This window comes from Haemaphysalis longicornis, unplaced genomic scaffold (assembly GCF_048455015.1).
Source record: "Haemaphysalis longicornis isolate Haplotype H1 unplaced genomic scaffold, Haemaphysalis longicornis Haplotype H1 scaffold_12, whole genome shotgun sequence".
In the NCBI taxonomy this organism is placed as follows: domain Eukaryota; kingdom Metazoa; phylum Arthropoda; class Arachnida; order Ixodida; family Ixodidae; genus Haemaphysalis; species Haemaphysalis longicornis.
In genome coordinates this window covers 685,130-708,117 of record NW_027526225.1, presented here as the reverse complement: position 1 = coordinate 708,117, position 22,988 = coordinate 685,130, and the positions used below count along the sequence as shown (strand labels likewise).

Below are 22,988 nucleotides of genomic sequence, written 5' to 3'. Positions count from 1 at the left end.
GTTGTGTAGTTTGTAGACAAAGCAGCTGACTCGGGTGGAAAACTGTATGCACATAGGCCAACTTGGCTTTCGACCAAATATAAGGTAAAACGGAAAGTAACCGGCAGCGTTAGAGTGCGAAGAATTGCAAGAAAACTTTGGGTGGAGCATCCCAGCCGCTGTGATTGGGCGACACATGGGTGGTTAATATATCAACAAGCATCTTGTTGAGCCTTTCAGTGAGTCCATTTGTTTGAGGGGGATAGCGGCCGTCATTTTATGCCTGACAGAACAGGATCAAAAATGATTGTCAATAGCTCATGAGATGAGGGAGTGGCCACGATCCACAAGCGAGTGTGATGTAAGGTTGTGTAATGCAGAAGAAAGTCGGCAACGTCCATGGCACAGGCAGCCGGAAGCATGATCGCATAAAGAGTCGCATAATTTGTGGTGAACAGTAGTGGGCACAAAGGCAGTGCCTGGGGAATGCCTTTACCTGACTGTGATATCTATTGCAATTGAGAGGCTCTGACCAAGGCCCAAGGTGTAAATAAGCTGATATGTGGAATGGTATTTGCAAGCAGGATTTTACGAGTGGATTTTCAGCATTTCATAACCCTCTGGTGGTGTCATCAGGGAGAGCGGAAGAAAAGTTTCATGGGTGTCATTTTCAAAGTCAAGACCATGACAGACCAGGACTATGACAGACATGACAGACCGCCTCAAGACCATGACAGCAAAGGAAACAAAATGCAGGTTTCTTAGCATTTCCTGTGTGGTCTATTGGCATTATCAATTTATCAGTTATTGACACCATGCCCACAGTGGTTCAAGTCGAGGTTAAGAATTGATCAATGAAAGGGCCTCATGCATTCAGTCTCTTTTGGATGTCATTTTCTCTGCCCCAAGGGCGACAAAGTGCAGGTTCTTTACCATTTCCTGCGAGGTCTATTTGCATCACTTACGAGCACCATACCCTAGGTTGTTCTAGGGCAGGATGCATAACTGAAGGATCAGTCCGTTTCGGTCCGTTTTCGGTCCGTTTCGGGTGTCATTTTCTATTCCTTTATCATTGTGCTGTTTTTCTAGCCCTTTCTGAGATCCCCAGCCTGACCACAATCCGAAGAAAGAAACAAAGAACTGTGAGACAAGTGCTTGACGTGAAAGTGTCGAGCCAACCCGAAGTGTCGGTCTGGTTTTGTCAACGCAGCCGACCAGGAAGACGTTGGGAAGGACTGTCTCACTGCCGATCCAAAAGGCAGGGCTCTCCGCTGAAGCCACGGATATGAGGGTCTTGTGTGAGCAGGCCACTGGCTCCGATTCCAAAGTGAGATTGAGGGGTTGGAACACCCGTCAAGTCCAGCATGCAGTGTCCTCAAGTAGATGTTGCAAGGTGTCAAGCTTTGAGGAGTCTTTTTTTTTTTTTTTTTTTTTTTCCCCTTGTTGGAAAGTGCAGCCATGATGTCTGTCTGTCGCGCTTGTCCGCCCCGCACGTTTGGTGACTGCTGGTAGAACGGTGCTGGGAGGCAGCTGGTGGTTTGCTGGTATGTAGCAGTGCGGCTAGCTTGTTGCTTGCTAGTTGCTTGCTGGTGGTACTGGCGCAGTGAGTGTAGTAGTAGTTGCGTTTGAGTTTCGTTGAAAATCTGTCCTGTAGTCGTTTGCGTTTGTCGACTTGTTTATGTCGGTGTCAAGATGGGGTCATGAGCATCTCTGTGTGTTATTATCAGTTGAAGGTTACTAATTTCTGAAGTGTTGTTTGTGTTGATCTAAGCCATGCTGAGGTTCTTACGATGTGGGATTGGCGTGCAGGAATAATTTTCCACAGTGTATCTCAAACCTTATGATTTTGTTATCTTGCATAAGCTGAATGTCCAGTTTCTCCAACACGTTGTCTTGTCTTCATTCTGTAAAGAAAACGGGTAGCTTTTGATGGACCGAGTGCATTGAGGAATTGGCCGAAGTTTTGTGGGCTTGTTTGATCTTGTGCACTGGCAGTTCATGAGCGACAAAAAAGCAGGGAGGAACATCGTGTTCACAAGCCGCGGTAGTGAGAAGGCAAAAATGAGAGAGTAAAATTCTAAAATATTTAGAGCTTTTGCTCTACTCTCAAGATGGATGACGAGCAAAGCTGTATTGGTTGATAACTATTATTGATTTATGTATGGTGACTCGTATTGATTGAATAAAGACACACGCAATTTCCTTAGGATTCATTCTAAATTAGTTTTTGTATAATTTGTTTCGGGATAGTTTTCAAGAGTTACAGCCGAATTCTGTAACCCTACTTACTCCCTTCGCAGCCAGCCATGTATTGGTAGCAGACAGGAATATTGTGATGCTCACAACTTCACTGAGAGCTAATTATGATGAGTAATTGAAACTTGGTGTAATGATAGAGAGTCGTCTTAGCAGCCACTTTCAGTGTGAATTTTTCCAGTGTCCTACATTAGAACAAAACTGCAAGAGAGAGAGCGCGTGCAACTCTTTGTCGGTGTGACCCGATAGACGGATGCAATTCTGGTGCAAGGCAGTTAAGAAACCCCGCAAACTGCAGTTGTCCGACGAAGACGAGTCCGGCGACGGAGCGGTGCAGCAGACGTCGTTCCGTGCGTGGCGCCGGCACGCGGGCAAAGGCTCACGGACCAAGAGTTCCGAGCACCGGCTGGAGCGTGCATCGTCCCTGCCGCTGGACACCGCGGAGTCGGAGGAGCCGAAGCCACCGGAGGCCCGGACTCCGGGGGTGTCGTGTCCGTCGGAGCTGCTCGACCTGAGGCGGCAGCTCCAGGAAGAAGAGGAGGCAGCCAAGGGGAATGCCGAGGCGAACGGCACCGACCCGACGACCAATGTGTCGACGGAGACGATTGTCCAGGAGCTGCAGAAGGCGCCTGATCAGGTGTGCTTGGCGGTGAAGATTTTCGGGAGATGTGATTCTTGCATGGGTGGGTTGTGAAGACAAAACACAAGTTTTGTTCATTAAAAAGTCTGCGTTGTCCTGATAACAATGATACAAATTTTATCGCAAACTTCAAACAAGTGATCGAGTTACGGTCTACACCCGTTACAACGGACCCTCTTGATCAGGAAAAATATGTCTGCTGTAGCCGAAGTATGCAGTATCCGACCGGGGAAGGCGGGGGGTATGAGCGCTAAAGTGGGTACTTTGACCAATATTGCATATACATAGTGCATACACTTTATTCTTTCTACACGCCTGCAGCACCTCTGCACAGTGTTCGCGCGAGGGCAAAGAATCGCCTAAACATTGTTTCCAAAGCTTAGCACCGGCACGTGGAAAAGGCCTAGCACATGCGGTCAACCGTGTAAAGACGCATGGTAAGCTGAGCAAATAAAGCAAGAGTATAACTAGGCGCAATTATTAACCGGCTATAAAACATCAGTCGTGGCCATCAGAATTAGCTAGGCTCTTTTAAATCCCTTCACGACGAGGCAGGTTTTCCCTGAAACCGTTTGTCAACAAATTGGATCGCTGCCTGACGTTCCCTCAAGGCAGCTTACATTTTTAGCGATTTTAGTCTGGTCATTGAAACAGCTGTCATGAAATAATCTGATGACGGACAGCTGTGAAATTGAAAGTAAGACCAGTTGGACTGCGCACGGTTACCGGCAGATTGCACACAATGGATGGGGAACTACCCCCCTACTTGAGGCATTTCTTGCCTTTTTCACCAAACGGAACGGGAACGATGCATGCGTGGAAATAAAACCCGAACTTCACTTAACCCGACCCGAGTTTTTTATTACATAAAAAGACTGACGAGGGCAGACTCGCCTCTAAGTGCACCACTTCGAGTATTTGATAGCCCTGTTTTCAATCTCACCAGAGTCGCATTTATCGGCAACGGCCTTGTTCTTGACGGTAGAGCGGACCTGCTTAGACAGGCCTGTACTTCTGGCGATGTCGACAGTTTTTCACCCATGTTTGACAGCATTAATAACGCTTAATTTATCCGACAGTGAAATCAGCTACCCTGCCGCTCATGCCGCTGGTCGCACAAAAAAAAGCCACTGGCACTGGCTTGGCTTGGCTGTGCCAACGACCCGGCTGCCAGCAATGTTGCCAGACATAACAGTTTTCTTGCAAAAATAAACAAAGAAAAAGCACATCGGGTGCCGGCATCGCTGAAGTCCACTATAAAGATTCAGTCGAAACAATTTTTGCCTAAAATTTAGTCTGTTGTAGCCGATAGTCTGGTCTAGGCGGGTCCGTTATGAGCGGAGTGGACTCCATTTAAATGCATGGGGACCAAACAAACCAACATAAATGGTCTGTTGTAACAGAAAGTCCGTTGTTGCTGGGTCTACTATAACGAGCGTAGACTGTACTTGGGAAAACAGACTAAGCACATTCCGGAAACGTCTCCATGACGTCACAGAATCTTGTTTGCGTGATTGACGGCCGCCTACCCAAGCTACCGCCAAGAAACATGACCGAGCGATTGTAGAGGGACATCGAGTTCTGCTCGTATTACTTCAATGCTAATGCGCAGTAAACTCACTGAGAATTTCCTTTTTAGTGTTGCCCCATATCACGTCACCCCTGCCCGTATCGTGTCGCTGTAGCGCCAAATTTGAAAGTTTTTCAGTATTTCTTGCGTTTTTTTTTTAATTAAAAAGACGTCGTTCGTGGCTGTAATGGGGGAGCTGAGAGTTATCAAAGTCTAGCCATACATCTGCAAAAGAAGTGGCATATTTGAAGCGAAACACAAGCCTAATAGAGGTAATAACAACATAATGACGGCCGTGGATACTAGGAGCTACAGTGTTAACTGCGTGCTGCTTTGTTCGTTTGGATGAGCAAGTGCTTGGCGGGCTGTGGTGTAAATCTTTGCGTCTAAGGTAACTTGGACTTCTGTATTGTGCATCTTTTAAAAGGTACTAAATCGAGTAAATATGCTACTGCTGGTCGCAGCATATCCATTTGGTCCATTTGCAGCGAGACGAATTGGCTACCTTTTGGGACAAGCACTGTTAATGCAGAGACGTATGATTGAGCAGTGCTTGCCTCGCAAATTATGTCGGCAACCTCTTTGCGCAAGCGACACCTGTAGTGCTGGAAATTGAATATGGCTGCTTCACGGTGTGTCTACAGTTCAGTTTTTGGAAAGAAAATAATAAGAAGCGACACCTCTCTACGCTGTACCCGGTGTCTCCTTGGGGAAGGTGGTTTTGTCTAATCGCCGCAAACAAGGTTGTCCCCTCTGCAACGCGTTCTGTGCGCCATGTTATGTGGTGTTACGCATCTGACACTTGACGAGGCCCATCTTGAAATTGCCAAGCTGCAGTTCTCGTTCAGCCTGTTTGGATTTGATATAGTAGAGGTTTTTACGGCAAAAGATTGATGTTGATGGTCGTGCAAAGGCTTCAAATGGTTGACAGGTGTACACTTGAAGATGATTCAGTGGTCACAGAAAACTTCTTTCACTCTAGGTGAAAATGACAGCGTGTCCCATGCCAACTGATCACGCTTCACATACCTTGGAAGCACTAATGGGGAACGTGTCACTAATTTTGATGGGTTGACACTGACACATGCACAACTGCCATATTTTCACGCGTATAACCCACCCCTGCATATAATCCGCACCGCCACTTTCAGCCTGCTGGAAAAGAACCAAAAAAATCCTCGCATATTGCCTGCACATTCGATACAGGAAAGGCTGCACCAAAGCTACTGCTCAAGCAACCCCTCACATACAATGTACATAGAAAAAGTGTATCCTTAGCAAGTAAAATACACAGATTGCAAGGCAAAACTCACAATTCTCTCAGTGTCACTGCTCTAGCTAGAGTTATCACTTGAGCTGCAGTCCTCACTGTTGTACACAAGGTCATCCTCGGTTCCATCCATGTTGTTTGTGTTTTTTTTTCTTGTTTCGTCCTTGTTTTTTCTTCGTTGTCCATGTATGCTTTGTCCAATTGCTGCCATGGAGAGCTTGGTCAGTGTTATGGCGTAGCAGCTTCATGGCACCACGCACATTGCCGTGAAGCTGCACGAAAGGAAAAACCGCGCATATTATCCGCACCCCTACTTTGCCACTGAAATTTTCGCATTTTTGGTGTGGGTTACACGCAGGAAAATATGGTAGGCCCTCCTCATTCACTGCTGGTCTGTTGTCTCTACTCTCCCGCTGTTGCCCCGCTGTGCAATCTAGGAGGTGCAAGAGGCTTCTGCGGAGCCCGCGGAAGAGAGCGCCACGGAGCAGTCCGACGGAGCGTTCCGGGATCGCACGGACAGCCTGGCCTCGTCGCTTGGCCACGGCATGGCCTTCCGGCCGCCGCAGCACCTGTTTGAGTCGACACGCTCCACGCCCAATGCGCTCAGCGAGGTGGGCGGCCAGATCAGCAACACTGAAGACGGTGCGTCAGGCCAAACATCTGGATGTAGAACAAAGCGCCTCTCTGTTGCTGATCGTTCCCTTGGGGGTGGGAAATCATGACCAAAATCAAAAAAAAAGAAGGAAGCTCACACTAATGCTCAAGACTTGAAGTTAGCGAAGCTGTACGCAACCTTCACGACAATTACGATGGTTTAAGTCCCCGATTGCAGCTGACTTGCTTCTTCTTCACTGCCGCAACGAGCCTTACTCCATCATTGTTGCTATAACTGTGAGCTTCCTTCATTTTCTTGGAGGTGGTAATCATTGGATGTCACCTTGGAGGGGCGTACGCTATGACGTGTCTTTCTTGTTCCAGGCAAGTGCTCCCACTAGCGATGTCTTTTTTTTTTTTTAAATCTTGGTCAGTCTTTTTGAGGGGGGTATGATTAGCTTGACAAACGTGCACCAGGGAGGCTGGGTGGCTGCCACGAGGCACGCACACATGAGCGCTCTGTTTTTTTTTTTTAACTGCTGGGCAGTCCTTGAAATGTTGGTCTGTTTCCCTAAGTGGGCATACTTGGATTGACAAATGAGCGCAAGGGACGCTGGACAGTCGTCGTGAGGCACGCAGACACAAGTGCTGGGCATTTCCTTGGTTTTGTTAACTGCCGGGCAGTCACCGCAAGACCCACGGTCACGTGCACGTACTCGGCAATTTCTTGGTATTTTTAACTGCGGACACGAAAAATTACGGCGTGCTACTTGTAAGATTCAGTGGGAGCTATGCGCCCCTTGAGGGATAAAACGAGGGGCGAATGCACAGTTCCACTCATCAAAGGTTGACGGATACAATCCAGCAGCCTCCGGACGTCTTCCAAACACACCGGTTGCGAAACTCCGCCTCAGAAGCGGGGTGGCGTGGGCCCCCCAGCTTGTTCGTTGAAGCGGGGGGGGGGGGGGGGGGGGGGGGGGGGGGGGCAAGTTTATTGGTGCAGCGGCCCCTATGTGGGGACAAGAACTGAACTTTGCGGGGCATTTACCTAACAACGCAACCTAATAAAATAAAAGCTTGCTTTTCAAATTTGGAAGCATTAAATCATGTTCACGTGCGTTTCCACAATTTTCTTTTCACGACTTTGGCAGCAGCCACAAGCAGTTGAGTACCGCTTCAACTTTCCGCTGACGGACGGCAGGCTGGTCCATTTGCCCTGTGCTAGCCCCTCTTTGCCGCCAGCACAGGGGGGGGGGCCAACCATGGACCAGTTCTTGATACATAAGGGGGGAGTTTCGCAACTGGTGCCTATGGAGTTACTCTGACCAGCCTCTGGCAGTGTAGAACGACGTGCCATCGTTTTCCTCGAGCACCGAGATGAATGATCCCCGTGTCCTTTTCTCTTCCTTTTCCTCCAAACCGAATCACCCCCCTCCTCTGTGTTCCCCCTCATCGGGATGCCGCGCAAGGCAGAAAAAGGCAGCGTTGTGTGGCTAGGCAGCGAGTCTTTGATTGCGTCTTTGCACGCTTGCCCTTTGTTGTGGCAGGCTACGACGGGGACAGCAGCGAGTCGGACAGCGACCGGGACTGGATGAACGCCCTGGAGACGCAGCGCTCCCACCTGCCCCCCTTCTGGCTCATCCTGTGCCCTTTCCAGGACCGCGTCGACATCTTCTTCCACGTCCGGTGCGTGCCTCTTCCTGCTACGTGGGATTGAACGTCTTGAAGCTGCATGAGGAAGTAGACAGCGCTGGGTTAAATAAGAGGGGACATGGCTCTTGAAACAACTTCGTTTCATTTACAAGTAAACTCTGTAAAGCTTGCCACTCTTGCTGCTTTTTCCCCACTTTTTTGGTTGGTTTTTAGCCGGCTTGGTTAAAACCAACCAAGCCAGTTTGGTTGGTTTTTCTGATGTTCACCATGTTGGCAACTTTGCATACAAGTACAAGAATGAGGATAATGTTTATTGTGGTCATGTACGGATTACATAGATGAAAATACTGAAGGAGGTCCTTCTGTAAGTAAGTACATATAGAAATAGGTGAAAAGGTCAGAGACCTTAGTTACAAGAGGCATGTTTCCCGGGTCCCAAGTTTCTCGTGTAACGACGTTTTACTGCATTACATCGAGAGGACAACTTCAGAGGGCTGCACATGCATTGGTATGGACACCAAAATTCGCACAGCAGCAGCCTTTATTAACTGCTCCTTTTCTCCTCCTTTCAGGGAACAGCCGCAGGAGAGCACAGAACTGAGGCAGGGCCTGGTGGTGTTTGAGAGCATCGTGGGCCTCATTCAAGACACGTGCAAGATTGTCAACCAGGTGGGGGAAATATGCCCGTGGGGGGGTGGAAGACTTGGGGAACAAGTTGCTTCCTTAAATGCATGCTCTTGAAAACTGGGGCGGAAGTTCGGGGGGAATTGGTACGTTATTAGAGGGATAACAGCGAAACACAAGGGAAAGGGTACAAACAAACAAAGATGTGTACCAGGTCTTTGATGGTGCAATACAGAAGGCTTTCATGTCTTGAAGGTGTCAATTTGAAACATTACTTGTGGGCTAACGTACGGAATAGCAGAGGACCCCGGCTAGCTTCGCTAGAGAAAGTGCTACGCGCTGTACACTAGCCCCAGCGGAATCCGAAGACTCGCACATGAGTTCGGGCACTCACATGCGGTAGATAGACTCCGGCAATCCAAAGTGAGGCTTTATTGCCTGGCAGGTACAGGGCATATACCAGACAACACGACTATCACTTGCGGAGAGACAGTGGCTCCGTTCGCTTGCAGACCGCAATATCCGTCATCACAGCCGCAAGAGCGGGGCAGGCATCCCTTACGACTGGTCTGGACAGAGTCTCTTAGCAGAGTCTCTTAGCAGAGTCCCGTGGAGCCAACTGGGTTCGCCGTCATTGGGGCATTTGGAGTAGGCACTACCGAGCCAACCGATTCCGACCAAACCGCCAAGTCCACTCCCAGTGGAACGCTCGTTCGTCCCGCGAGTCAGCTCAGGGGGAGAGGAGGTGTCCTCTGGGTTGGGGAGAGGGTGGGCTCAAAGGAAGGTGACAAGCTGATCCTCCTCCCCCCGCGCCCTCGCTTACATGTTCACGGCGAGCCGGTTTGGCGTGTCGCACGGGGTCACGAAGAGCTGCCGACTCGCGTGACGTGCCGGCTGCCCAAAATGGCGGCTCCCAGCTTGCCAAAACATGTGCAAGCAAGGCGTAGAGAATAAAGGCTCCCCACATACTTTTGCATGGTATGGTTCACACTAGAGGAATATTCTTATTCAAAGCGTATTCGATTAAAAAAAATGAATATTCAAAAATGCCTGAATATTCATCCGGGAAAGCCGAGAAAGTAATGCATGACACGCATTCTCCCAAGCATACGCATAATTTACTCTAGCGCTTTTTTTTTATTCCGGGGAAATGCAACTAAAATTTTATGCGCGTTAGAACCGAGTACAAGCTGAAACGGCGCTAGCTCTTGCTTATCGTTATCAACGTAACGGTGCAACCATGACCACACATTTGCGTGAGAAAAGCATCAAAGAATGCGCAGAACGCAGCGCCGTCAAACTGTCAAAAATGTCATGGAAATGCTTTTCATGCCAAACAAAAGCACCCGTGCACCATCAAAAAAAGAGGTGCAACAGAAGATCTCTTTAGAGCAGCTGTGTTATCTGCCAGGTGCAAAGGTCGGGCCTTGCCAGTGCTTCCTGTGTTGGTAAAAGATAAAGTAAGCTTGCTGATAGCTGGGCCCCTGCTTCGCTCAAATGAAGATAAGGGCAGCTAAGATAGTACTTTGCAGTGTTCCCATTTCTACAGGTAAAATGATTGCCTCCGCTGTGGCCTCATACTGGAAAAAGGGAAGTTAAGATGGTACCGTGCAGTGTTCATATTTCTATGGGAACAAGGTTGGCCACTCTGTCATGGCCTCGCACCGAGATCATTTTCATTTTCTTGAGTTTTGGAGGCTTGGGTTTGCAAGGGCGTCCCCAGTGCACGGTTTGCCATCGGCCACATTTAAATGGCTGCACTGCACAGAAGTGCATTTAAGTGGGCTGGCACAGCGTTCAGATAACGCGTGTAATCGTGCGGACGCTGTGACTTCGCTGCCGAATGCAGCGTGCTCGTAAACATGACGTCAAGGCGCGGCATTAGAAACTGGGTTTACTGTGATTCTGTGGAAGCCCTGGAAAGCGGCCGTGTACTGTATCTTGCAACCTGCGAGGGTCGCAAGCCGTGCTAAACCAACAATAAATCAATTTCTCGCATCCATAAACTGCTTGTACTCTCAAAACTTTTCAGCTTTTCTTCCTTTTTTTTTCGGTATAAATGTTACGGCACATAGGGAAGGCACCCTTTCTGAACATGTTGAGCAGTTAATTCCTTGTTCTGCTCGATAATTTGTAATTTGAGTGCGTTGCGACAAGTCTAATTATATATTCAGTTTCAGCAGTTTATTTTGGAAGGGTAATAATAGAACTACAGTGTAGACCATTTATAACGTAACCGCTTATAGTGCGGGACCGGATATAACGCGGGTTTTTGCGACCACCGGTTTGCCTCCCATAGAACTCAATGCATAAGCATACCGCTTAAGATGCGGTTGGCCGAAGCACAATACCGTTTATAGTGCGGTTTTTCGGCGGGTCTGCTGATCGACCGGCGCAGCTGAGGCATCGTTTTAGGGTAGCAAAAGAAAAAAGAAAGGATGAAATCGGCCGTCTGACGCAGCGTGCACCCCTTGCCCTCCTCTAACGTAGACACCCAAAGAAAAAAAAAAAGGCACCCTTTAGTTCGCGCGAACCTGACTGATAACCACAACTGACCTTGCTTGATGCACCTCGGAAGATAGCGACAGACAAGATCCGCGCGCGGCAAGTTGATTTTATTAATCGTGAACCGCATGGCCCGTTTTCGCGCACGAATCGTGCACATCAACGTTGCGCTTTTTTTTTTTTTTTTGACGATTCCGCGCTCGCGGTGGCTTCTTCGCGTGGCAGTGGGAGGAGCCTGACGACTTGCACCAATGGGGAGACGCGTACCTAATGGCGGGAGATTCGAAGCGCTCCGAGCCGGCTAGCCGCGCCAGAGATGTTTAGGCTTAACACCGCGGTATTTTTTGATGGGCGCTTTCACAAGCAGCGTGGATGGCAGTTTAAATTCCACTTTTCGCCCACATTATTAGCTCTTTTCTTGCATGAGCATCTTCGCTTGCGCCCCGTGCGGCATTTCAGCGAGCGGTTAGAAGCGGTCGCTGGGACTTACTGGAACTGCCTGCACCGCTTCACGGCCAGTGCCGACGCCATGTTGCCGCCTCTTACCGCGCCGCCCACACCACGCCAGTTGTATCCGCGCTGCAGTGCACTGCACGCTTTCGCGATACCAAATCTACCACGCGGTTCACGCTTTAGAACGTTGTTGCAGATAAGCCACCGCTCTTTCCCTTTCTGAACATTCGAGCCGCGCGAAGCCGAAGAGTACGTTGCGCTGATAAGCAGCCGCCTTCGGCATCGTAAACACAAGGTGGGGTAAAAAAAAAAAAAAATCCCGCTGGCGTTTTTATCACGTCTTGCGGCATCTGTTCATAGACGCTAAAAACGCAGTCATGGTCTTTCAAAACAAATACAACGGAAGTTAAAGCCGCGCTCGCCGTTTGTGAGGCTGCGCTTTTGCCCTGCAGCAGCGGCTGATGTTAAAAATAATACGAAATATAGACCGTGCCTTCGTTTTTAAGTGCTGTGCGTTTGAGTGATAATAAATATAGGTTGACTTGAGAGATAGGTGGTGATGTGGTTGAATTCGCGCGTGTTTTGGTTATAGTGCGGTACCGCTTATAGTGCGGATTTTTGCGGCTCCCGCGACATACGTTATAAGCGGTCTACACTGTATTGTTACCCCTTATTTTTGTACACTGCACTCATATTTGATATTCGATTCGATATTCGAATACAATTTTCCGCCTTATTCGTCTTCGAAAACTTCGATAGTCAAGCGCTTCTGGTTTATACTGAATTAAAAGAAGCCTGGAAAAACTGAAGACTTTGTGCCGCCCAGATCCTGCTGCTGCAGCACCTGAACAACACGCACATGTGCAACCGGCTGCTGGTGCCCGAGGCGACCGAGGACATCTGGAACCGTGACACCGAGGTCGAGGCCATCAACACCACCTCGTCCACCTACGGTGCGTGCCCGCCTCCGCGACATTCCGCTCCCCCGTGGCTACAGCAGGCCCAACACCGTCTACTGTTTAGCACCATCGACTGCTAGAACAACCACACTGTTTGGCCTCCTCAGTGGCCCAGTGGGTAGAACCATCGGCTTGGGCACAAGCGGCCCTGGGTCAAATCCGAGCAGTGCAAAACTTTTTGCACGAGCTGTGGTTTATTTTTTTTTTTTTTTTTTACTGTAAAATGCTCTCTTCGCTCAGTTCTACGCGTTGTATTCGTAACTAGGGGTGGTATCTTTTAGGTCGGTTTAGTTGCGGGGCGCGGTTGGAGGAACATGGGAGAGGCCTTCTTTGTCCTGCAGTGAGCACAGACGGGAATATGATGGTGGTGATGATGATGATTGGAGGCTGTTAGGTCAAGGTCGCCTGGCTTCGCGAAGGCAGTTGCTGTGCCCTCTTCTGTGCGTTTCTGCGAGCGTTGATTGTGAAGCAAGCTGTGTTGGGTTTTGAACCAAACAAGCCCCCCCCAGTCTCTTTGTCATTTGCACATGGGTTCCCGGAGAACTATTAGCACATACGGAACAGGCGTTGGGATTATCCCTGCAGCTCGAAAGCGTGGCCCTGCCAACACTAAATTAACTTAGCTCGATTGTAAAAGGTTCACGTTGGGTGTAAATGTCTGTTTGCCTTTCTATAGTGTGGCATATGTCTTTTTCTCAAGTTACAGCTGTTTAGGGCGAAGTTGCTTTGCCGCGACGCTCTCGAGGGGGTTTTCATGTCTTTGCTGGAGCACTGTGAAACAAATGACACGAGTGATAAGAGGTTGCGTGCTGTGTGACCAGCGTCGCTTTTCACGTTCCCTCCCGCTGTCCCCAAAAGACAATGACGGCTCGGGAGAGGGCCACGGGGACTACCTGGAGGCCACGCTCAAGTTCAAGCCGGGCGCCTTCGACTGCAGCATCGTGTGGTCCACCCACTTCTCGCTCCACCCGCGGCTCAACACGGGCACAGGACGCACGGGGGTCTCCCGGGGTGAGCTGCTTTTTTCCTCCCTCCTTGCTACAGCATAATTTGTTACGCTGAATAATTTGTTATACGACATAATTTTTTACGTCATAATAACAGGATTTACAAAAACCCGAAAATTTCGCTGTAAAGAACCCACACTCAAGACAAGCGGCGTAAGAATTCTAGGCATTACTAGACAATTCTCTCAATTTCTGCAGAATTTCCTTCCTTCGTAACTTTTAAGAACGTGCTGCATTTTGCTTTGTCACGGAAACTGCACCCGCGAGGCAGAGCATTTCCCAGGCAGAAGCTGGCCAGGCTGGATGGGCCACATCCCTGACTACCTATGCAGCTCCACTGAGCGTTTTCACTAATCAAGTGCCAATCAACTCCTCTGTCTCCTCTCTCCCCCTGGCAGGCCTGCAAGCCCTGCGGGCTGTGCTGACGGGCTTTGCGGTGAACAACCGCAAGAACATGTTTGTCTACCAGGAGAAGGAGAACTCGGGCGCTGTCTTCTACCTGCGGTGAGGAGGCACACACCCCCCCCTCCCTTCCCCTTTCACTGCTTTCCTGCTCGGCATTTCAACATTAAAAAAAAAAAAAAAAGCAAGCACTGGATGTTTATCCCTGATCGAAGGGATGGTCGAGTTAATAAGCTGCATCAATGTTTCATCGCAGTATCATGTCAGTTAGGTGGGAAAGTCTTTTAGGGAAGGGTCTGTCATTTGTACCTCGAAAACGTCATTCCTCTTTCTTTCTTGAGAGGCTTGATTTAGTCTATATTTACTTCTCCGCAAAACTTTATCTCTCTTCGAAAATTCCCTCAGTGTGAGGAGTGAATTGAGGAGGTGTGAATTTCTCTTGCTCTTCCCTGAAGAAGAGCATGAGCTCTTGTTTTATCTACATAGACAATTATGTCGCATGATAAAGATTTGAGCTGAAGTAAGGTTAACAGTAGGGATGGGCGAATATAGATTTTGAGGTTCGAAGCGAATTCGAAGCGAATAGTGATTTGGTCGAATAATTTCGATTTGGTCGAATAATTTCGAATCGAATAGTTCGAATAGTGCACATTGCAAATCAGAAAGACAAATGAGCAACTTGTGACCTGACTAATGTACACATTTTTTTCTAATAATTAGAACTCACGTAGGCACAGCATTGTGTAAAACTATTACCAGTTGAACATTTATTGCAAAATCTTACACACAGCTTTCCTTTGCTGTATTCACAAGTTTTCATGAAGAAATGCCTGTTGCGCCACATGCTCCAGGTGCAGCAGTTTCCACCGGCTGCTCATTCACAAGTTTAAGCGCCGCCTAGAAGCTCCGCTAAAAAAAGAAGTATTGTAGCCACTAGTATCCTCGGCCGTAGCCAAGCAAAGCGCAAGTGGCTGGCCGCCATTTTGAATAGGCTCGCTTAGTGCGGCGTACTGCCGCGCTGTGCGAGCCTATTCAAAATGGCGGCATGCCTATTCAAAATGGTGGCATGCCTATTCAAAATGGCGGCCTGTACAAGTCTGCTGGCTTGGTGCCGCTATGTTCGGAGCGGTGTCGTTTCAGTGCCGCCTTTTTTTTTTAACTTAAGTGTGCTGGCGGCCGAGAGCTTCGTCGAACCTCTAGGCAAGGCAGCAACTCGGCAGTGCCGTCACTGATAATAGAAATGTCCGCGTCGTTGGGTCTTGAGCCAAGCCTGGGATAACTCTCGGAAAGCTTGACGGAAAAGCTTGGCTTTTAGCTGCCTATTCGGGAGCATCGAATAATTTGAAAATATCGAATACCTGCATTCGGATCAAAGCGAATAACGAATAGAGAGCTATTCGATCGAATATTCGACAATACCGAATATTCGCCCATCCCTAGTTAACAGCTTTCTTAAAAAAAAAAAAGAAAGTTCGTCAAAATTTTGAGTGCCTGCTGTTTACACTCAAACTTTGCCCGTCACTCTTGTTTGTTGAATAGTTCTCGCCTATAGTAGCAAGTCGGATGACACGACTTGTTGGGTTTGCTACCACACTGCACTGTTATATACATAGTGTGTGTGTGTGTGCGTGTGTGTGTAGGTGGGTGGGTGGGTGGTGAAATGTCTCAAGGAAGTCCTTGAATAGTGCACTCGCCACCATTAGTGCTAGCTTCATGGTGCATTTCCGTGGACAATCTCTGCGTGGCCAATATCCAGTATGGTGGTGAGAGGAAGACAAGGAGGAGTTTGAAAAAGACTATGACAGTCGGTCAGTTTGGTCCCACTCAACTTTCGGTCTCATCAACTCTCCTGACTTTAAATAAACCCCTTTCATCGCTTTCGGCTGTAACAATATATATCTTCTGTGGCGGCTCGGCCGCGGTAGACTTGGCACAGCACGCGTGCTCGCACAACAACAGCCCGGCTGTTCCTGGAGAAAGAGTGACAAAGAGAGGAAAGAGAGATCCCGTACATCACCGTTGCTTGCTTGCTCGGCAGTCGGGCACCTCGCCAGCTCGTTCGTATCATCTGCAGGGCTGCGCAGGTCTGTGTGTAAGAACCGAAATTTTTCCCATTGCAAACAATGCAATTTCGCCAGGACCTCTCAGAAATTCATATTACCCAGAATTGTATCATTGAGATTACACTGTATAGTATACAGTCTACGCTCATTGCAGTGGATCCGGCAATAACGGACTTTCGGTTACAACAGACCATTTCTGTTGGTTTGTCTGGTCCCCATGCATTCTAAATGGAGTCCACTCCGCTCATAACAGACCCGGCTAGAGCAGACTATCGGCAACAGACTAAATATTAGGCGAAAATTGTTTCAACTGAATGTTTGTAGCGGACATCCGTGGGGCCGGCACCCGATGTGCTTTTTCTTTGTTTATTTTGACAAGAAAACTTATGTCTGGCAACATTGCTGGCAGCCGGGTTGTTGGCGCAGCCAAGCCAAGCCAGTGCCAGTGGCTTTTTTTTGTGCGACTAGCCGGCATGAGCGGCTGGGTAGCTGATTTCACTGTTGGATAAATTAAGCGTAATTAACGCTGTTGAACATGGGGAAAACAGGCCGACATCGCCAGAGTACAGGCCTGTCTAAGCAGACAGTCCGCTCTATTGTCAAGAACAAGGCCGCTGCCGATAAACGCGACTCTGGTGAGATTGAAAACAGGGCTATCGAATACTCGAAGTGGTGCACTCGGAGGCGAGTCTGCCCTCGTCAGTCTTTTTATGTAATATTTAATAAAATACTCGGGTTAAGTGAAGTTCGGGTTTTATTATTCCCACGCATGCATCGTTCCCGTTCCGTTTGGTGAAAAAGGTAAGAAATGCCTCAAGTAGGGGGGGTTGTTTCCCATCCATTGTGTGCAATCTGCCGGTAACCGTGCACAGTCCAACTGGTCTAACTTTCGATTTCACAGCTGTCCGTCATCAGATTATTTCATGACAGCTGTTTCAATGACCAGACTAAAATCGCTAAAAATGTAAGCTGCCTTGAGGGAACGTCAGGCAGCGATCCGATTTGTTTGAAGAACCGTTTTGGGGAAACCTGCCTTGTCGTGAGGGGATTTAAGGGGGGACACCCCTCTTAAAACTATTTCTTTTAATTTTTAAGTAAACTCTGTGAAACTTGTCAGTCTTGCTACTTTCCCCCCACTGATTTCAAATATGGCATTATTTTTTTAGTTGGTCAATTAGGCCCTGAGATAATTAGTGGTAATTAACCACTTTTGGAGGAACAATAGACAAAACTGTGTTGGTCAGAAAACTGTAATCTTTACATTTTCCAACACTATGAACCCTGGTGAGTGCAATAAGACAATCAGTTTTTTTATTCATCGCTTGGAACTGATTTTACCGCTCATTAAACTTCAGTGTTTGAAGTTGGCACTCAAAATGGCTCCTTGCCAGTGTTGCCACCAAAGTTTAACGAGCTGTAAAATTAGTTCCAAGCGACGCATCAAAAAACTAATTGTCTTATTGCACTCACCAGTGTTCATAGTATTATAAAATGTAAAGATTACAGTTTTCTTACAAACACAGTTCTGTCTATTGTTCCTCCAAAAGTGGTTAATTACCTCTAATTATCTCGGGACCTAATTGACCAACAAAAAAATAATGCCATATTTGAAATCAGTGGGGGGAAAGCAGCAAGACTGACAAGTTTCACAGAGTTTACTTAAAAATTAAAAAAGTTTTTTTAAGAGCAGTGTCCCCCCTTAAAAGAGCCTAGCTAATTCTGATGGCCACGACTGATGTTTTATAGCTGGTTAATAATTGCGCCTAGTTATACTCTTGCTTCATTTGCTCAGCTTACCATGCGTCTTTACACGCTTGACCGCATGCGCTAGGCCTTTTCCAAGTACCGGTGCTAAGCTTTGAAAATGGTGTTTACGCGATTCTTTGCCCTCGCGCGAACACTGTGCAGAGGTGCTGCAGGCGTGTAGAAAGAACAAAGTGTATGTACTATGCATATGCAATGTCGGTCAAAGTACCCACTTTAGAGCTCATTAGAGCTCATACCCCCCCCCCCCCCTCCGCCCCCTCGTCGGATACTGCATACTTCGGCTACAGCGGACGTGTTTTTCCGGATTCAGAGGGTCCGTTGTAACGGGCGAGACTGTATACATACTATATATATTATATATTTATACTTGTTATATATAAGCTATAATGAATTGTTGCATGGGCAAGAAAGATAAAAAGGAAATAAGTAGAATCTGTTGCTATAATGCCTGCAGACTTGATTTTCCATTGAACCCACGGTTTTGTCGCGTAAGTAATTGCCAAACGTGCCATGAAAATTTATCACGAAGTTTCAGCTTTTGTGCAAACTCTGAGCAGGAACATGCAAGCGCTTTAGTACAAGGCTTTCTCAAACTTGTAAATAAAAGTTTTTCAGGGCCAGCGCAGCGGCATTCCTTTATGCCTGAAAAGAGGAAAAAAAGGGTGCGGGACATTTTTAGGTAGCCCATGGTACTCTGTGTGACATTTTCCTGCAGCTTTGGTGGAAAAATGTGCGCATAGAAAAACAGTAACCACATATGTATGCTGCATGCATTTTTTGGGGGACTACTGTCAGCCTGTGCGACACATTGCGTTTCTGTAGTGCTTCTCTCTGTTTTCTCTTTCAACCTTCTCGCTTCCCTTTCCATGCGCATTGGCATTTGTGCCTCGTTGCGTTTACTGTTGCGTTTATTGTTGTCAGTGCCTGTTTCGGTTGCCGGAGATTCTGTGCAAACGCTCTCAAATGCCTTTTTTTTTTCTCCCCTTTTCCTGCAGGCTTCATGAGGTGCCATGTCATGGACGGCACGGCCGCACGGAGGATGACGTCTCGTTCTCGGGTGAGCGGTATTTTGACCCTGGCTCGTTTCAAAAAGAGCCCATGAATTGGTAGATTGAGGCACTAAGTGTTAAACTGCATAGGCAATAAAATATAGAAATGAGAAAGTGCGCCAAGTTTTTCCGAGTTGTATGGGCGCTCAAGAGAGGTGTAGGTGGCGGGGCATTGTGGCTGGTAGCATGGCACTTGGAACAGATAATGGAAGCATGAAAGTTTCATACATTTTTGCGGCTGTAGTTGTTGTGGTTTTTAGCTACCTTTTTATGCGTGTCTTTAAATGTCTTTTTAAACATGTTTGACTACTCTTTAGTTCGTCAAATAACTCACTGGTGTGTAGTTATTCCAAACCAAAGAAACCATTCCGAAGCCCTTCAGCCACAGATCTGTTTTATTTCTATCAGCATAGGATATTTTGACAGGGGAGCTTGCCATTCTTAGATCCATTAAGAGTGGCATTCTAGTAAGCACAGCCAAAATTACATTGAGGCAATGTTCCATGCCTTGCACGAAGAAGTCAGTTTTATTGAGATTTCGCAGAAAAGTGTGGCATTTTGAAGCAACATTGCTTGCTGCCAGCAGCTGTCGTAAATGCTGCCTGTTGGTACTTTATTTATTTGGGACGAAATTGAATAAGTTATTACACATAGTACTTGAGCCTTACAGTGCCTGGTGCCATGGCATAGTTAGTATTATCAGTGTGTAATCAGTCAAAATGGCGCCTACCCGCCGGGGTGGCTCAGTGGCTAAGGCATTGTGCTGCTGAGCACGAGGTCGCGGGTTCGATTCCCGGCCGCGGCGGCCGCTTTTCTGATGGAGGCGAAAAGCAAAAACGCCCGTGTGTACGAGATTTCGGCGCACGTTAAAGATCCCCAGGTGGTCAAAATTAATCCGGAGCCCTCCACTACGGCACGCCTCATCGCCTGCGTTGCGTCGGCGCGTTAAACCCTACAATCACTCAACAAAATGGCGCCTGTATTATGGACGCATTTGGCATACCTCCACGGCTGTTGTTTGGTCTCCTCCTCATGGTGTCAAAAATGGCAAGCTATGGGCATAACGCGGCAAGTAATGTTGTCCAGTGCACCCTCCACTACTTTCTTCACAGCCAGTGCGTGCTTTCTGCCTTTCCAACCCCGCAGGTTCGAGGAGTTCATCGTTGGTGAGCTTGGTGCAGAAGAAGGCACCCTGCGACCAGGAGGAGGAATTCGTAAGAACCAAGTTTTGACACACATCGGGTTTAATTAATTCTGATACACCTTTGATTGTGGTGAGCTCCTGATTTCCATCACCAGAAAAAGGGAAAGTGCGAAACTTTTCAGCATACTGTATTTTCGCGCCTATAACCCGCCCCTGCATATAATACGCACTCCAACTTTCAGCCTGCCTTAAAAAAAAACAACATAATCCTCGCATATTGCCCACACATTTGATACAGGAAAGGCTGAACCAAAGCTACTGCTCAAGCAACACATTACATACTATGTAGACAGAAAAAGCGTATATTTAGCAAGTAGAATGCAATGACGGCAAGGCGAAAGTCACAATTCACTCAGTGTCACTGCTCTCGCTAGAGCTATCACTTGAGCTGCAGTCCTCACTGTTGTACACAAGGTCATCTTCAGTTCCATCCATGTTGTCTGTGTTTTTTGTTTTTTTTGCGTCCTTGTTTTTTCTTTCTTGTACTTGTATGTTTTGTGCAATGCCATGGAAGGCTTAGTCAGTGTTACTTCATATGAGCTTCACGGCACAACGTGCATTGCCGTGAAGCTGCAGTAAAGGAAAAACCCTGTGTATTATCCGAACCCCTACTTTGCCACTGAATTTTTCACATTTTTGGTGTGGGTTAAATGCGCGAAAATACGGTATGTTGGTTTTTGCTTGGCACTTTCCTTGCCCTTGTGGATAACATGTCTACAACTGCCAGTTGAAAGCAGGGATGAAGTGCTGAAGGGGCTAGGCTCATTCCATGCAATAGCTGCCCATGTGCTTAGCCAACGAGCAATTGCCTCAAACATCTAATATTTTAGTGTGATGTAGGGGGCAGACTGTGCGGTGGGCGCTCTCGTTATGCATGAAACTATAAAAGCAGCTCTTGTAAATTTCTTTATTTTGGTGTTTTCCATTACGGCAGGACGTACAGTCTTTGATGGTTCGCTTTTGCGAATGTACAAGCGTGATTTCTGTGCACCTTTCATAACAACAGGCACTTGCTAGTGCGGTTTCAGCTTGTATGCAACTGTAGCTTACCAGTTTATTGAGAAAAAAAAGATAGATGCGCGTTACAGTTGAGTGTTTGTGGTATATTCCCCATGGCATTAACCCCATACGCGTAATAAAATATGCTGTGGGGCTGGTTAGTGCATATCGCGTGGAGCAAAACAGCACTAAAAACATGACAGAAAAACGAAAAACGACAACACTGATGCACATCAGTGTCGTCGTTCTTTGCTTTTGTGTTGTATTTTTAGCGCTCCTTTTTTTTCTACCAATATGCTTACTTGTGCACACATCTAAAGGCTGAGATCATCTAAGGGCCACACCTGGCAACTAAGGGCTGAACGATTGGGAAAAAAATGCAGCTAAGCTGTATGCTGCGAAACAGCCATAATGATACAATGTGAAAAAGATCTAGCCTAGTCCACAGGATTATTTTCTTTTAGCTGTCCACTTTCCACCTGACAGAGAAAAACTGGGCTCGTTGCCTGCAACAGTTTTACAACCTATTGTCAGTGTAAGAGTGCAAACACCTGTATCAGTGGATTTAGGCACCCGCCAAAAGTTCTAAAACTCGCTTGTAACGAATGCGCACCTAATGCCCTGTCTGGAGATGCGGGAAAGGAATTGCAAGACTGCATCGCATTTATTTGTCACGTTGCTGTGCAGGACTTCCGTCCGCGGCTGAGCTCAGGCCACTCGGACCGGGACCAGTCGCACGACACGGTCAGCATGACCTCACACGCGTCGGGCAGCCGCAGCAAGCCCCAGCAGTGTGTCGTCATGAACGTGCATGGCATTGTGCAGCCAGGTGAGAGCACACGGTCCCATCTTTTCTCAACTGTGTTCTTTCCTTTTGTGCTCTTTTTTTCCTTTTTTTGCTCTTTTCTTTGTGTTCTTTCCTTTTGTGCTCTTTTTACCTTGACTGTGCTTTTTCCTTTTGTGCTCTTTCCTTTCCTTTTGTGTTTTTCTTTGTGCTCTTTTGTTTTGTGCTCTGATTTTAACTGCTCTTTACTTTTTTGTGCTTTTTATTTTTTGTGCTTTTCGTTTTTTTTTTTTGTGCTCTAAAATATGGGTTTTTGTTTTTATGCTCTTTTAACTGGGTTTTTGTTTCTCCTTTTGTGTTCTTTTTATTGTGCTCTTTTTTGTTTTGTGCTTTGTACTATGTTCTTTTTTAGTTGTTTTTTACTGTGCTCTTTTTTTGTGCTCTTTTGTGCCTTTTGTGCTCTTTTCTTTCCTCGATTGTGCTCTTTCCTTTTGCTTTCTCAAGAAAGCAAAAGCTTTATGGTACTGATGGCGTCCTTTGTAAAAGCTGATGCGTTTCCCCATAGACCGTTTGGTCAACCGAAAGCTCCGAGAAGTTGTCTGGACACAAGGTGCCTGGGGGAAACCACCGGGCTGCTTCCATTGTGTCAAAACGGTTGCTTGAAAATCGCCAAAAAGGAACACTTCTAGATAAGACAATATGACACGCATCGATCATGAAGAAGGAGTACGATAGTACACCTTTATCTCGTAAAACACGTGTCGGTGTACGTTTAGATTGTTCGTAGGTGCGTTTACTTAGTGCACAAAAAATCGCCAACCCATGGGTTTGTTCCTTGTTTGCGATTTGCCGATCGATTGGACGCTCTTTCAGAGAAGCTGGGGACGCTCTTTTAGCTTTCGCACTTCTCTCAACTTTCTGTAAAAATGGATGGTAAATTTTTGGTACTGTTCATCCATCTGAAGGACCACATCTCAAGGAGGCAAACAACTCGCCTGTCATCATGTGTCGTGGGTTGAAACGTTGCAAGTGTGCACTTAGGAGTGTGTGTGGGAGCTGCGTGTGTGTCGAAGTCGAAAGGGAGGTGCCAAAGGGCAGCATTTTCTCCCCCGTGCTGTTCGGTCACCTGGAGCAACAATGCAGTTTCAAACCTGGCCTGTCATTAGTGGGGTTTTTCGATTGCCAATCTCGGACTTTCCAAGGACTCCCC

The 22,988-nt window shown here is 47.3% G+C and overlaps 1 protein-coding gene across 1 annotated transcript in view; it reads left to right on the top strand.

Annotated features, from left to right (window-relative positions):
- Positions 1 to 22,988, top strand: part of LOC144162245 (KICSTOR complex protein SZT2-like) — a gene marked incomplete at its 3' end in the record, with an annotated part of 187,230 nt that overhangs the window by 150,259 nt on the left and 13,983 nt on the right. Inside the window, 11 exon segments of the mRNA XM_077692705.1 lie at positions 1,190 to 1,306; positions 2,534 to 2,872; positions 6,153 to 6,357; positions 7,857 to 7,995; positions 8,535 to 8,631; positions 12,371 to 12,497; positions 13,362 to 13,514; positions 13,909 to 14,014; positions 18,738 to 18,799; positions 19,938 to 20,005; positions 21,682 to 21,823. Of these exon segments, the coding sequence (XP_077548831.1) occupies positions 1,190 to 1,306; positions 2,534 to 2,872; positions 6,153 to 6,357; positions 7,857 to 7,995; positions 8,535 to 8,631; positions 12,371 to 12,497; positions 13,362 to 13,514; positions 13,909 to 14,014; positions 18,738 to 18,799; positions 19,938 to 20,005; positions 21,682 to 21,823 (1,555 nt within the window).